Source organism: Salmo salar, chromosome ssa01 (genome assembly GCF_905237065.1).
Source record: "Salmo salar chromosome ssa01, Ssal_v3.1, whole genome shotgun sequence".
NCBI classification, from domain to species: domain Eukaryota; kingdom Metazoa; phylum Chordata; class Actinopteri; order Salmoniformes; family Salmonidae; genus Salmo; species Salmo salar.
Window position 1 is genome coordinate 162622256 of NC_059442.1, and position 14121 is coordinate 162636376.

Below are 14121 nucleotides of genomic sequence, written 5' to 3' on the forward strand. Positions count from 1 at the left end.
CTTCCCTCCGGGCCTGAGGGCACACACTTTCGAGTAGGCTTAAATTGAAGATGTGGCAATAGCATCTGCTATTATCCTCAGTAATTTTCCATCCAGATTGTCAGACCCCGGTGGCTTGTCATTGTTGATAGACAACAATACTTTTTTCACCTCTTCCACACTGACTTTACGGAATTCAAAAGTACAATTATTGCCTTTCATAATTTGTTCCGATATACCTGGATGTGTAGTGTCAGCGTTTGTTGCTGGCATGTCATCCCTAAGTTTGCTTGTCTTGCCAATGAAAAAGTCATTAAAGTAGTTGGCAATATCAGTGGGCTTTGTGATGAATTAGCCATCTGATTCAATGAATGATGGAGCCGAGTTTGCTTTTTTCCCCAAAAATATAATTTAAGGTGCCCCAAAGCTTTTTACTATTATTCTTTATATCTTTTATCAGTACGTTTGCAAATCAGTTGGGCTGCCAGACTTATTTGCCGTACCTTATGCCTCATCCCACTCAACCATACCATTTTTAAATTCCTCATCAATCCAAGGGGATTAAACCGTTTTTAGTCATTTTCTTAATGGTTGCGTGCTTATTAGTAACTGGAATAAGCAATTTCATAAATGTGTCAAGTGCAGCGTCTGGTTGCTGCTTATTACACACCAGAGACCAGCAAATATTCTTTACATCAACATATGACTACAAAACTTATTGTATGACCTATTATACACTATATTAGGCCCAGCCTTTGGAACTTTGGTTTTCCTACATATGGCTATTATATTGTGATCACTACATCCTATGGATTTGGATTTTGCTTTACAGCAAATTTCTGCAGCATTTGTAAAGATGTGATCAATACATGTTGATGATTTAATTCCTGTGCAGTTTGTAAATACCCTGGTAGGTTGACTGATAACTTGAACCAGGTTGCAGGAACTGGTTGCAGTTTGAAGTTTTTTCTCTAGTGGGCAGCTTGATGATAGCCAGTCAATATTTAAATCACCCAGAAAATATACTTCTCTGTTGATATCACATACATTATCAAGCATTTCACACACATTATCCAGTTACTGACTGTTAGTACTTGGTGGTCTATAGCAGCTTCCCACCAGAATTGGCTTTAGGTGAGGCAGATTAACCTGTAGCCATATTACTTCAACAGTATTTAACATTAGATTGTCTCTAAGCTTTACAGGAATGTGGTTCTGAATATAGACCACAACACCGCCCGCGTCTGCATTTCTGTCTTTTCGGTAGATGTTATAACCATGTATTGCTACCACTGTATCATCAAAGGTATTATCTAAGTGAGTTTCAGAGATAGTCAGAATATGACTCATCTGTTACAAGCTAGCTATTGACTTCATGGACCTTGTTTCTCAGGCTGCATATGTTAATATGAGCTATTTTTAGCACTTTTCTGGGTTGCTTGATTGTTTTTAATGCTTTACTGGGAAGCTTATCTGAAGTAGACTTGCTCATGCTATTTATATTGGAGCTGATAGTGCAGGGTGAGCTGCACAAAGTGGTCTTCAATACTAGGGCACACCGCCTCAGTGCTAACGATGTAACTGGTTCACAGGCTCATGATTACTGCATACAATAGCTGTAGTATAATCAGAGGTATTCGTTGCAATTAGGGGCACAAAAATTAAGTTACTTATGTTGTGTTTGCCAATGCCCCTAGGATCATGTACATTTGATGCAGCATTATGACGACTCATTGTCACAATGGTAGGGATTAACTGAGCTGGTCTTGGATCATTTATCAGTCATTGTTTCAACGCAGTCTTGAAATGCATGGACAGAGTCCAGGAGCCAAGATGATTTTGATGGATGCCGTCATTCCTGTAGAGTACCTTCTGTTTCCAGATGGTTTCAAAGTTATCTATAAAAGTAACTCCAGCAGAGCTACAGTAGTCTTTTAGACAGATTTGTAATGCCAGCAGTCTGCTGAATCTTTCACACCCGCAGCCCAATGATGGTACTGGACCTGAAATGATTGGCCGTTTTTTGTCTTTTAATGCTAAAATGCTAAAATCAGTTCTTTAAAATCCATTTTCAAATGTTCCAAGCTAGCTCTCCGGATGTCTTTTGACCCCACATGGACTACGACAGTGTCAGCTCCCGGCATCTGTGGTAGAACAGTCGGAAGCAGCCTTGTGATGTCCTATACTCTTGCTCCCGGGTAGCACAGGATTTTTGCCTTAGGCACCGAGATGTTTCTCACCATAGAGCTGCCATTCATTTTCCCATAGGCTTTGTCCAACAAGTTAGAGCCTACAAAAAGACGCCATTACTATTGCTCTCTATGGCATACTGTTCCAGACAGGTCCCAGAGGTGTCTTTTGTTTTGGTGTGGGGAGAAGGAAAAAAAAGGAGAAGAGGGTATCTGCAGCTCATTATAGCGACCGGAGTATGGGCAGTGGGTGTCGAAAGGAAAGGAGTGGGTGTGTCGAAAGGAAAGGAGTGGGTGTGTCAAGGAAAGGAGTGGGTGTGTCAAGGAAAGGAGTGGGTGTGTCAAGGAAAGGAGTGGGTGTGTCGAAAGGAAAGGAGTGGGTGTGTCGAAAGGAAAGGAGTGGGTGTGTTGAAAGGAAAGGAGTGGGTGTGTGAAAAGAAATGGGAGTGTGAAAAGTAATGAGCGTGTCTAAAGGAGTGGGCGTGTGAAAAGTAATGGGCGTGTCTAAAGCACTCTGCTATAGGTTAGACATATTTTTTTCTTACTATCCAACCTTACATTGAGCTACCATACCCGGTTTGGTCTTTGTATTTCACTGTTAGTTTTACACAAATTATTTTAAATGTTCAGTTATAAAACCAACAATTGTTTCTTTTTGAAAAAAAGTACTGATGATGGGTGTACTGTTGCTTCATGCGTTGCATGCGTGTGCTTACTGTGACTGTCATCCTGATACTAGGTAGCTACCTCCCACTATTGCTGGACGGTGGTGCTTGTCAAGTGAAGGGCACTGTGTCCCAGTGTTGTTGCTGTTCATACCCTCCCCATTGAGCAGACTGTATGTGCATGCATCAAAGTGAAAAATGGCCACATTAGCTACCATTGAGTATTTCAAGTTGAAGGGACACCGCTTTGTTACTCCAGGCATTGTTTCCAGAAAACAGGATCCTCCACTATAGTGAATGGGGAAACGGCAATCTTTGTGGTCAATACCCGTGGATATAAAAAAAAACATTTGAACACAATTATGGTACCAATAATTGCTTTTATTCACCAGATGTATATCCTTAAACCGATTACTTTAAAATCACACACAGATTAAGTTAAAATGATCATTTAGTTGCTAATGGAAGCCTGCAGTACCTCAGTCGGCCTTCAACTTGACATACTCCATGAGAGGGGGCAGTACTGAGCTAGCCCACAACGTCACTTCCTAGAGTACCTCAAACTGCACATGCAATGTTTCCAAAAACTCCTCCAGATAGCAAGATGGCGACACGCTGAATCGACACTTCCTGATCAAACGCGCCACTGACCATTCTCATAGGAGACAATGGGGTGACGTCATCGATGGCGTCATTCATTTTTTTTACAGTCTATGGCAGGTCCACATACTTGGAAAAAAAGGGGGGCGGGGGGTTACTCACTTTGGCCAACGAGATTCTCGCGAAACATTGCTGTATCAGCGCCATTTTGGGAAGGAGACAGGCAAAAGCGGCAAAAATTAAAAAATAAGCGAGGAATTTGCAAACACTTAAACAAGTTAATGAGATGGTCAGTGTGATACGGTTTAGACATACATATCAGCGTCTTAACCTAGTCTTACAAAACAACAAAAAAGCGAATGACAACTGCTTAAGGGGGCACGAGCGAGTAAGCTGTGGCAGACTCATTCTGCAAGCTACCTACAAGCTAACGACGCTAGCTAACATCAGCTTGTGTTGAACCGCATAAAGGAGTCACTATCTGCAATGTAGCTAACTAGCGAAGTTATAGGAAGAGCTTTGGCATCATTGAAAGGTAAGTATTGCGGAATGGCTCACTGAACGTATCAATAACAGGGAGTAGCATTAGCTTGTTTGGCTAGCTAACTGGTCAAGTAGCGGAGTTAGCTAGCTGACATTCAAGAGTTGAGTGAACTAGCTAACGTTGGCTAGTAACATCAGCTAATTTGTGTACGTTAGCTGGTGTTTAAAATGTAACGTTATTGATCGTAGAGTGAACATAGCCATGTGACCTATATCGCAAATTTAGCACAGGCTATAGTCAAATACTTTGAACTAACCCTTAGGTTTCCCTTTTTTCTGCGCTATTAGTCTACTCAATATAATGCCAACTGGGTAACATTATGCTAACTGTAACTGTCAAAGGTACAGCTAACGTGACTTTCTAGTCTGCTAACTTTTGCCCTTAACTAGCAATCAGCCATATGTATCGTTTAACGCAGTCTTAGCGAACTATATTGCTATCATTCTTTCTCTTTTGGAATACAGGTGAACACTGAACAGCCTCACGTTATAGGATATCCAAATCATCAAGGAAGAGAGACGTGACTTGCTACTATTGGCTCAACGTCCGAGTTACACTGAATGGGATAAACAGCATCTGAACATGTGGACTGGTTTTGTGGAATTACAGAAGAACTATTTAATTTAGCATTTTATTTGAGACTTTGATATAATGTATATGGACTTACATCCTGCACTGATCAGCTTTAGTCTCCTCTTCCAAGTTTTCCAAATGTTTCTCAAAAAATGAATCATTTTTGAAAGCTGTAGTTACTGTTAGCTAGCTAACTTTATTTTTGGCAACATGTGATCACACTAACATTTTATCACCTGATTTGAACAAATATGAGTTAATGGTATCTGGGCAGTTAAAACCCCTACAAAATCACTGAATCCTTCCTAAGGGGATCGTAGCAAATCCACCCCAAATGTCTCTTTTGTAAAGTCGGGCGAGAACTTCATTGGATTTCCTTCAACATCTCTGAAGGATTTAATCATTCTGGGAACTGGAATTACGTGGCAAAAATGGAAAGTTAGTTGCGAATATCAACGTCAACATTTTGTAATTGACCCTGTCTGCACGATACATGTGGGGAGCAGATTAACTGGATAACTGACTGTGAGAACAAAAACACTAGGAGAATTTTGGGATTACAGCACAGGAGACGCCTCCGCTCAGTCCTCCGTAGCTGGTTTGTATGACTTTACATTTTTGCACCCAAATGTCTTGCAATAACAAGGATGACTTGATATTTGCGTTGTTAGACATCAAGCCATGGTAGTCAACAATGTTGATATATTTTTTTCCTCTTTCGTCACCTATCCAGCAACATGTATAACTAGTATTGTTCGTCAACTGTGGTTTTGACCTCTCAAATTTTTGGCTTGTGAGCTACTAAGCAATTGGAAACAGTTCTGCAATGCTCACATAGGTATGTAGTGAGAGAAACAAAATGCTGCTGGTTGAATCTTGATTCTGACCTCTTATCTTACTAGAAGGTCATGTTAATAGTTCAAACACTGTTTGGCTGTTGAAATCAAATACGACAGCAGACTTCCCAGTGTTTTGATTTTGAAGAGATTAAAACGCCTCCCAGTTGGAAGCAGTTAATGAATATTCCATAGAGGTCCCTAAGCAGTTTATAATCTTACATAGAGGACCCTTCTATGCTTTGGTCTCTTGTCACAATGGTTATGTTGCTCTGTGTGGCATTCTGGTCCACTGAGATAATGAAAGGCTCTGACATATTTGAACAAAGCGTTGTTTGCCGATAGCAGGATGCATATCGTATAGTACACACGCATACCCAGAGAAATATAGTGCAAGGTTCTTTCTCACACAACGTTCATGATACATGAATTGTCATTTTGACAGCCAGTAGTACAAACCATGCTTCCTTTTGTAGTATTTGACGTTTCCATTCACAACTGTGCATTTGGGAGACTACCAACCCTGAGAGAACCATTTTGTTAACCTCCATTTTCTAGTTTTCCAGAAATCCTATCCGGGTGGGTATAATTTGTGGAACAATCCAACAGGAATCTGTTCCAAAAACGTAGTAAATAACAAGGTTGCCAACAAACAACACATACAAAGTCGTATAGCGGCAGAATAAGATAACGGGTAGGGAGTGGACTACTTCATTACGTTTTTCACTCCACGTTTATTTGGAAAAATGTCTGTCGTCACTCTGGTAGCCTATGGACAAACATTAAGAATAAGCTACGTGGTGAGTTGATGCCTATTCGGCAGCTAGTTAGCTAGGTGAATTGAGCAGGCTACTTTGTATGCGTTGTTTGTTGACAACCTTGTACTTCACTACGTTTTTGTAACAGATTCCTGTTGGAACATTCCACAAATTATACCCACTCATCCTATCCTGGTTGGAGGTTTATACATTTCCTGCTTATTCCCTCCTCATTACTGGAATCTTCCAAGTGTGATTTTGGGAAAACCAGGGACTTTATTGAAAGAACCCTGAATTTTGCAACCCTAGAAGTGACACTGTCATGGTCCTTCTGATCTCCATCTGTCGGGCCCTGCGATGATGAATAGCTCTCTCCGCATGAATGTTATCTCTGTTGTCAGCTACACCTAATGGGAAGCTAAAGGGACTGGAAAAGGGACAACTCCATTCAGTCCCTTGCATTGTATCAGTTGGTTGGTAGTGTGCCACTTGAAATTGAATTCAATTGAGAAGTCATTGGGCTTAATGCCCATAAACACACTGTCATAAATCCTGGAGTTGGCTCAGTTACTACAGTCTCTCTCTCAAACTCCACAGTGGCTCTTTCTCACCGTCTCTCTATATCTCTCCTCTATCTCTCTTATTCAGGGGCTGGAGAAATGATGTGTTGATGTCTTGCCCACCTCACTGGAGACGCAAACCTAAATGGCGCAGCATGACTTCACTCCAGCCTGGCTTAACTTTCCCACAACACCCTCATCAGCCAAGGTACCTTTTGTGTTTGTGGTTTTGTACTTTCTGTGTGTTTGTGTATCCCATGTCCGGTGTGGGTATGTGCACAAGAAGAAACATGTCTTCTGTTCATGTCAGATGCACACCGTACATAGCGTGATGGTTGTTGTCCAGAGGATTCGTTAGCCTGACAGTCTGTCCATGTGTGCTAGCCCTCTCAGGTCTATGACAAATCTTTCCAGTCTCCTGCCAAATGTCTGGACAACCACGGGGATGTGAGTCGCAGACGCCACAACTCATCAGACGACTCAGAGCCTGTCAACGGACGCACTGGGGGTATGGAACTGGGTTGGAACGTCTGTTAGCGAGAATGAACCAATCAAGAGCTGGTTTCACTCTGTGTCTCTGTTAACCACTTGCTTGTCTGGCTGTCTACCCATCTAACAAGCTATCCATCCATGCGTCTGTCTCTGTGCGATAGAGGGACACTCTATACCAGGGATAATCAACTAGATTCAGCAGGACAAATGTAAAAAAAATCTTGAGTGGATGGTCAGGGGGCCGGAACATAATTATAAGTAATTTGTAGACAAAGTTGACCGCCAGTAGCCCAAACAGATAAAATATTTGACTAAAACATAATAATTTCGAATCTTGTTTCCATTTGTATACAATCACACATCTCTCTATTATGCATCGGAATACTTTGGATCATATTCCCTAAATTAAAATCACTTGGAGCTGATTTGTCTTATGGCCAACAACAAAATATATATATTTTTTCAACTTAGGGGATCAAATCGCTGTGAGTTGGGGAACCCTGCTCTATACTCTGTGGTAAAACCAAGTTGTATGTTTCACAGGAATCTTCTCTAGGAAAGAGGGGAACGGATGGGGGGTCCGGAACGGCAGCGAGGGCTCCAATTCACGCCCTCCCCTCCAGCGTGGCGGACCCTCTCCTCGCTCCAAGAGCAAAGGCCTGCCTGAGGGCCAGCAAGGCCACAGGGACGATGGGGACAGACGCAAACAGTTTGAAGTTGAAGACTTTGTGAGTGGTGTAGTGTCAGCCCTATGAAGCTGTGACCCACCCTACGAAATAGTCCTATACAAAAAAAACAATGTTTGAAGTTATCTCCCAATCTCATGCAAATATCACCCAAGCCATTACATATTGGTCTGGCTCTCCCAACTCCCCTTTAGGAAACACTCTGCAATCTGTCTCCCCTAAATTTCTCATCTAGTATTTAACATTTTTAGTGTCTTCCAAAACACATGGATAGGGAATTTTGTCATATTATTTAAAGAACTCTTTGTTTTTGCCACGTGTCAGATTTATCCTACACAATTTGCTTGTGTTGTAAGATACCTGCTGTTATTCTTTCAGCCATCACTCCATCCTGATGCGGACCGAGAGGTCAACCGTGACAAAGCTGTTGCCACTGGAGTATGGGGTGAGTTCCCAATCTGTTCTCTCTCTATTCCCCAACTTGATTTGACTTTGATGCAGTTGCCCATTTGGACAAAATAGGGTAATACATATTTAAAGCTACAATATGTCACTTTTTGTGCAATGCTGACCAAATTCACAGAGAAATGTGAGTTATAGCTCTGTCATTCTCATTGAAAGCAAGTCTAAGAAGCAGTAGATATGTTCTATGTGAGCAATTTCTATGCTTTCTGTTCTTAAGTTCTGTTTTTGCATATTTTACTTTTGGTTTTGTACACCAGCTGAAAATACAATATTTTCAGTTTTTGAAAAGGTATTTCACAGCAGTTTTTGAAAGGTAGAATGATTCTCTAAACTCAACTGCTTGTTTTGTCACACAAACTGAAATTTGGCAAACTATTAGAATTTTAGCAACCTGGAAATGGCGGAGTTTTTTTTAAGGCATATTGCACCTTTAATTAATCTATTACGATAACTGTACCTTTTTTTGTAATGAGGCTTTTACATTTTGCAGTAAATTGAAAAGCTGTGGTGTTTCGTCCTGCTCTGTCTATTTAGAACACCCACCTAACCCTCAATCCAGGGGCTCGAAAATGATGGTGATCAAGCGCGTCTCCAGGGAGCAGCCCACACCAGCACAGACCTGCACGTCCAATCCTCAACAACAACAAGCCCCTTCCCGCAATGGCACTGGCCCCTCCCTCTACAAGGGCCCCATCCCCATATCTGTCAGTCTTCCAGTCAAGGTGAGATTGTCATGTTGCGGTTTCATTTTCGGTTGGCTTTGTAAAAAGCAGATGCACACAGTTTTTATAGTATTGATTGAAGAAACAAATTAACCAATGATTGATATGTTTTTATTTTTTATAAATTAATGGTTGATCTTTGGTTTGGTTTCTATTGACTGATTTATTGATATAGGCTTGAGGGAAGGAATGATCGTTAGGAATGTACATTGGAATGATTGACTAATTGCTGTGTTTCCCAGGCGAGTCGCTCCAGCTCGTCGTCCCCGGTGGACAAGGGCAGTCAGCCGCGGCTTATGATGCGTCTGACACGCATGACACGCTCAGACCGCAAGAGCACCTTCCTCAAAGCCCTCAAAAAGGACATGGTGGACGAGGAGGACCTCTATCACCACTGCAAGGTGTGTCACCCAAAGAGAGAAATATGTCACCCCTCAAGAAATGTACAGAGAAGTCTGTTTGAAGGTGTATCAGTCACTGACATCACTTTAAATGGCCTTCATACAAAGAAGTGGCTGTTGTAACAGCCTTGAACTCCCGTCATAACGTAGTCTTTCATGCCTTTACACTTTCATGACGACATACTGTCGCCTGCCCATCATCCTATCGTGTTTTAAATAGTTATTTCAATGAGAAGTTGTGATATGACACAGCCTTGACCTTCGCTCTCTCACCCCTCAGCATGACGATGGTTTCCATCCGCAGAACAGCAATGTGGGCTGCGGGGACGAGAACCGTAACCGTTGTGAGCGAAGTGTCTCACAGGAGAACGGCAACACGACCACACTAACAATGAGGCAGCAAGTGCTGCGCTCCTCCACCTTCCCCCAGCAGGAGGTGCTATCCAGCTCTTTGGAGGCAGAGCACAGGTAAACACTGGACCGTTCTGACAACAGTTGGGTTAGTGCTATCCGGAATCCTTGGGACGTCCCTACCCTAAACCTTAACCCTAATTATTTTAATTTTCAACTTCAATAAGGTGATGTCAGAGTTGGATGTCCAAAAGTTTGTGGATCTGAAGCAACCAGATGTTATTAAAGGGATAGTTCACTTAAATTACAAAATGGCATTTTGGTGTCATTACCCTGTAAGCAGTCTATGGACAATGTATGACAGCAATCCATGCTTTGGTTTAGTTTCCCTGGCACTGTTTCCACATGCTAAGGTTTTAACATTTTGTGGTCATGGGACCGGTATTAGCATTTTGTCTAAATCATCTGAAAGTATCTCAAATAGATTTTGATGCTCAAAGTAACTTACTGCACACATCACACATAATCCGGTCCCTTCATATCTGCAAATACTGAAGTGGTCGGGGCTAGTAGGCAGGGCCTAAAATAAACACCCGCCGGGTAAGATGTCTATTTCACCAGCCACGTTGGAGGGTGGTCAGGGCTTCACAGTGCCAGCATTTCACTCTCATTTGTGAATAAAAATAGTGAAGTAAAACAAATGCTGCATTAGCTGTTTTCAACGTATTTCTGCCATTTTGTTTCAAACCTGGTAAATGAATCGCACAAAGTAATAGAACTATGAATCCTATAGCCTATCCCAACTCATGCAGCAACACTGTGCGCACGTGAAGTGCTGAGTAAAGATAGATTTTTAGAAGCGCTGCGCACAGGCATAAGTTGGTCTAATTTACTTGAAAGGAAAGTGTATTGAGACTGTCCTTGTTTCTTGGCTATTTCAATTGTTTTGTTCGCATGCCAGGTTGTTTTTCAATGTTTGAGTTTCAGCTGTTAGGGAAGAGAAGACAACGTGGCTACTAGTCACACTCTCAAGCTCAGGCACATTACTTCTTACTAGTAATACATTTTGTCTTTTAGAAACATTACAAAGCATGCTTATCTGTTTTCTGTTTTGTTGGTGTAATTCTGGCACAACAACAACAACAACACATTTGGCTGGTCAAATATCTTGAGTGGCTGGTAGGTTTTTGAAATTTTCCTTCCACAGTGGCTGGTAGACCAAAAAAGTTTTAGGCCCTGCTAGTAGGATTGTTGTAGAGGAGCAACCGAGTAAGTGGGTGTGGTAAAATGTGCTTCCCTTTTGTCTGGCTCATAATTGTAGAGGCACAATTGATAGAAAATAGAAATCCTAAAAGTGAATCTCTTCCCTCCCCAGGTTATTGAAAGAGATGGGTTGGCAGGAGGAGAGTGAGAACGACGAGACGTGTGCCCCTCTGACGGAGGATGAGATGAGGGAGTTCCAGGCCATCAGTGAACAGGTAGTTACTCCTCCATCCATTCATACTGCAGTATTCTCCACCCCCTCCCTTAGAGCAGTGTTCTGTTACTACACTTGTTCCAGTCTGTCTGTGCCCTTGTCAAACAAATCATTATATTATTTACAATAACCATACTTACAGTTGTAGTCGGAAGTTTACATACACTATAGCCAAATACATTTAAACTCAGTTTTTCACAATTCCTGACATTTAATCATAGTAAATTCCCTGTCTTAGGTCAGTTAAGATCACCACTTTATTTTAAAAATGTGAAATGTCAGAATAATAGTAGAGAATTATTTATTTCAGCTTTTATTTCTTTCATCACATTCCTAGTGGGTCAGAAGTTTACATACACTCAATTAGTATTTGGTAGCATTGCCTTTAAATTGTTTAACTTGGGTCAAACGTTTCGGGTAGCCTTCCACAAGCTTCCCACAATAAGTTGGGTGAATTTTGGCCCGTTCCTCCTGACAGAGCTGGTGCAACTGAGTCAGGTTTGTAGGCCTCCTTGCTCGCACACGCTTTTTCAGTTCTGCCCACAAATTTTCTATAGGATTGAGGGCAGGGCTTTGTGATGGCCACTCCAATACCTTGACTTGGTCCTTAAGCCATTTTGCCACAACTTTGGAAGTATGCTTGGGGTCATTGTCCATTTAGTAGACCCATTTGCGACCAAGCTTTAACGTCCTGACTGATGTCTTGAGATGTTGCTTCAATATATCCACATAATTTTCCTACCTCATGATGCCATCTATTTTGTGAAATGCACCAGTCCCTCCTGCAGCAAAGCACCCCCACAACATGATGCTGCCACCCCGTGCTTCACAGTTGGGATGGTGTTCTTCAGCTTGCAAGCATCCCCCTTTTTCCTCCAAACATAACGATGGTCATTATGGCCAAATAGTTCTATTTTTGTTTCATCAGACCAGAGGACATTTCTCCAAAAAGTACGATCTTTGTCCCCATGTGCAGTTGCAAACCGTAGTCGGGCTTTTTTATGGCGGTTTTGGAGCAGTGGCTTCTTCCTTGCTGAACGGCCTTTCAGGTTATGTCGATATAGGATTTGTTTTACTGTGGATATAGATACTTTTGTACCTGTTTTCCTTCAGCATCTTCACAAGGTCCTTTGCTGCTGTTCTGGGATTGATTTGCACTTTTCGCACCAAAGTACGTTCATCTCTAGGAGACCGAATGGGTCTCCTTTCTGAGCGGTATGACGGCTGCGTGGTCCCATGGTGTTTATACTTGCGTACTATTGTTTGTACAGATGAACGTGGTACCTTCAGGCGTTTGGAAATTGCTCCCAAGGATGAACCAGACTTTTGGAGGTCTACAATTTATTTTCTGAGGTCTTGGCTGATTTCTTTTGATTTTCCCATGATGTCAAGCAAAGAGGCACTGAGTTTGAAGGTAGGCCTTGAAATACATCCACAGATACACCTCCAATTGACTCAAATGATGTCAATAATCCTATCAGAAGCTTCTAAAGCCATGACATCATTTTCTGGAATTTTCCAAGATGTTTAAAGGCACAATCAACTTAGTGTATGTAAACTTCTGACCCACTGGAATTGTGATACAGTGAATTATAAGTGAAATAATCTGTCTGTAAACAATTGTTGGAAAAATGACTTGTGTCACGCACAAAGTAGATGTCCTATTTGACTTGCCAAAACTATAGTTTAACAAGAAATTTGTGCAGTGGTTGAAAAACGAGTTTTAATGATGCCAACGTAAGTGTATCTAAACTTCCGACTTCAACTGTACATTTCTAGAAATTCACTGCCTTTCACGCCTAGTCGCCCACACGGTCACTAACACCCACACATTGTGACAAAAACCTCAACCACACCCACACTAACTCACCACCACAACACAAACACTACCACACTCTCACTCCAGCTCTCTGTAGGCTTTTTGACAGCCATTTTAAGTTCATTGCTTCTGAAATCAGTCCCTCACCCCGCCCAATTGTTTTCTTCCCTCCAGCTGCGGAAGAACGGTCTAAGGAGAAACAGCTTCCTGAAGAACGGCCCTCCCATCGACTCCCTGGCCGTGTGGAAGACCAGCAACCTCAAAATGGCCACCGACACCACGGAGGAGACGGAGACCAGCAGCAGCGACACCTCGGACGACGATGCCTAAAGCAGCCTTCATCATAACCCTGTTCACTGCTACCACACCTAACCCTCTCTCACCAGAGGAAAGAGACATTCCCCCCTGATGCAGAGCGGGCAATTCAGACGTCCTCCCATCATTTCATTTCACAGGCCCCCTTCAAGACATGGACAGATGTTCCGAATGGACTTGAGAAAGAACACTGCTTTATGGCTTTGTAGCAAGGCCCCTATTTGTTGGGGCCGGGGGGGTGGAGATTTCAATGTTGGACTAAATGTTTGTTCCATCACTGAAGAGATTGATACTATGTACCGTATGATGAATGTGGGAAAAAAAGGTCCGTTCTGGAGGCTATTGAATAAAATGATTGCAATTCAGTGTATTTGTCTGATGGAGGTTGTTCAGGTACATGTAATACACCTGTCCTGAGTGTCAAAATACTGTAGGTTACCTACATCCCCATACTGTAGGTAACCGTGACTTTGGAAGTAAAACGGGTGACATGAGCAAAGATGACAAATGATGGGAGAACCTATTGCCACCATCTTTTTACTTAGTACCCGTTACTAGAATGGGAATGCAATGCATCTGTCCAACATCACCCTCTATTGTGTTTTTAAAGATTTTAAGCCTTAACATGATAAATGTGGCAGAAGGACTTGATTTGCTGCTGTTCGGTATAGGAGGGAATTCCAAATACC

General features: G+C 42.1%; 1 protein-coding gene across 2 annotated transcripts; it reads left to right on the forward strand.

Annotated features, from left to right (window-relative positions):
• The first annotated feature begins 3458 nt into the window (after positions 1 to 3458).
• On the forward strand, positions 3459 to 13797 carry LOC106571268 (vasculin). 2 transcript variants are annotated; one of them, XM_014144100.2, is made up of 11 exons: positions 3460 to 3968; positions 4442 to 5148; positions 6793 to 6912; positions 7089 to 7212; positions 7740 to 7924; positions 8261 to 8327; positions 8882 to 9069; positions 9312 to 9470; positions 9751 to 9938; positions 11197 to 11299; positions 13292 to 13797. In XM_014144100.2, the coding sequence occupies exons 3-11, from the start codon at positions 6850 to 6852 to the stop codon at positions 13445 to 13447; spliced, it is 1233 nt and encodes a 410-aa protein (XP_013999575.2). In that variant the 5' UTR covers positions 3460 to 3968; positions 4442 to 5148; positions 6793 to 6849; the 3' UTR covers positions 13448 to 13797. The 2 variants fall into 2 exon arrangements, with proteins under 2 accessions (XP_013999585.2, XP_013999575.2); XM_014144110.2 differs by lacking the exon at positions 4442 to 5148 and having other exon boundaries at positions 3459 to 3968.
• The last annotated feature ends 324 nt before the right edge of the window (positions 13798 to 14121 follow it).

Bases quoted from the DNA above. Each gene is read 5' to 3' on its own strand.
- LOC106571268 (XM_014144110.2), top strand. From the start codon at position 6,850: ATGGCGCAGCATGACTTCACTCCAGCCTGGCTTAACTTTCCCACAACA. The intron at 8,328-8,881 runs GTGAGTTCCCAA...CTGTCTATTTAG, and splicing joins TGTTGCCACTGGAGTATGGG to AACACCCACCTAACCCTCAA. The intron at 11,300-13,291 runs GTAGTTACTCCT...TCTTCCCTCCAG, and splicing joins TCCAGGCCATCAGTGAACAG to CTGCGGAAGAACGGTCTAAG.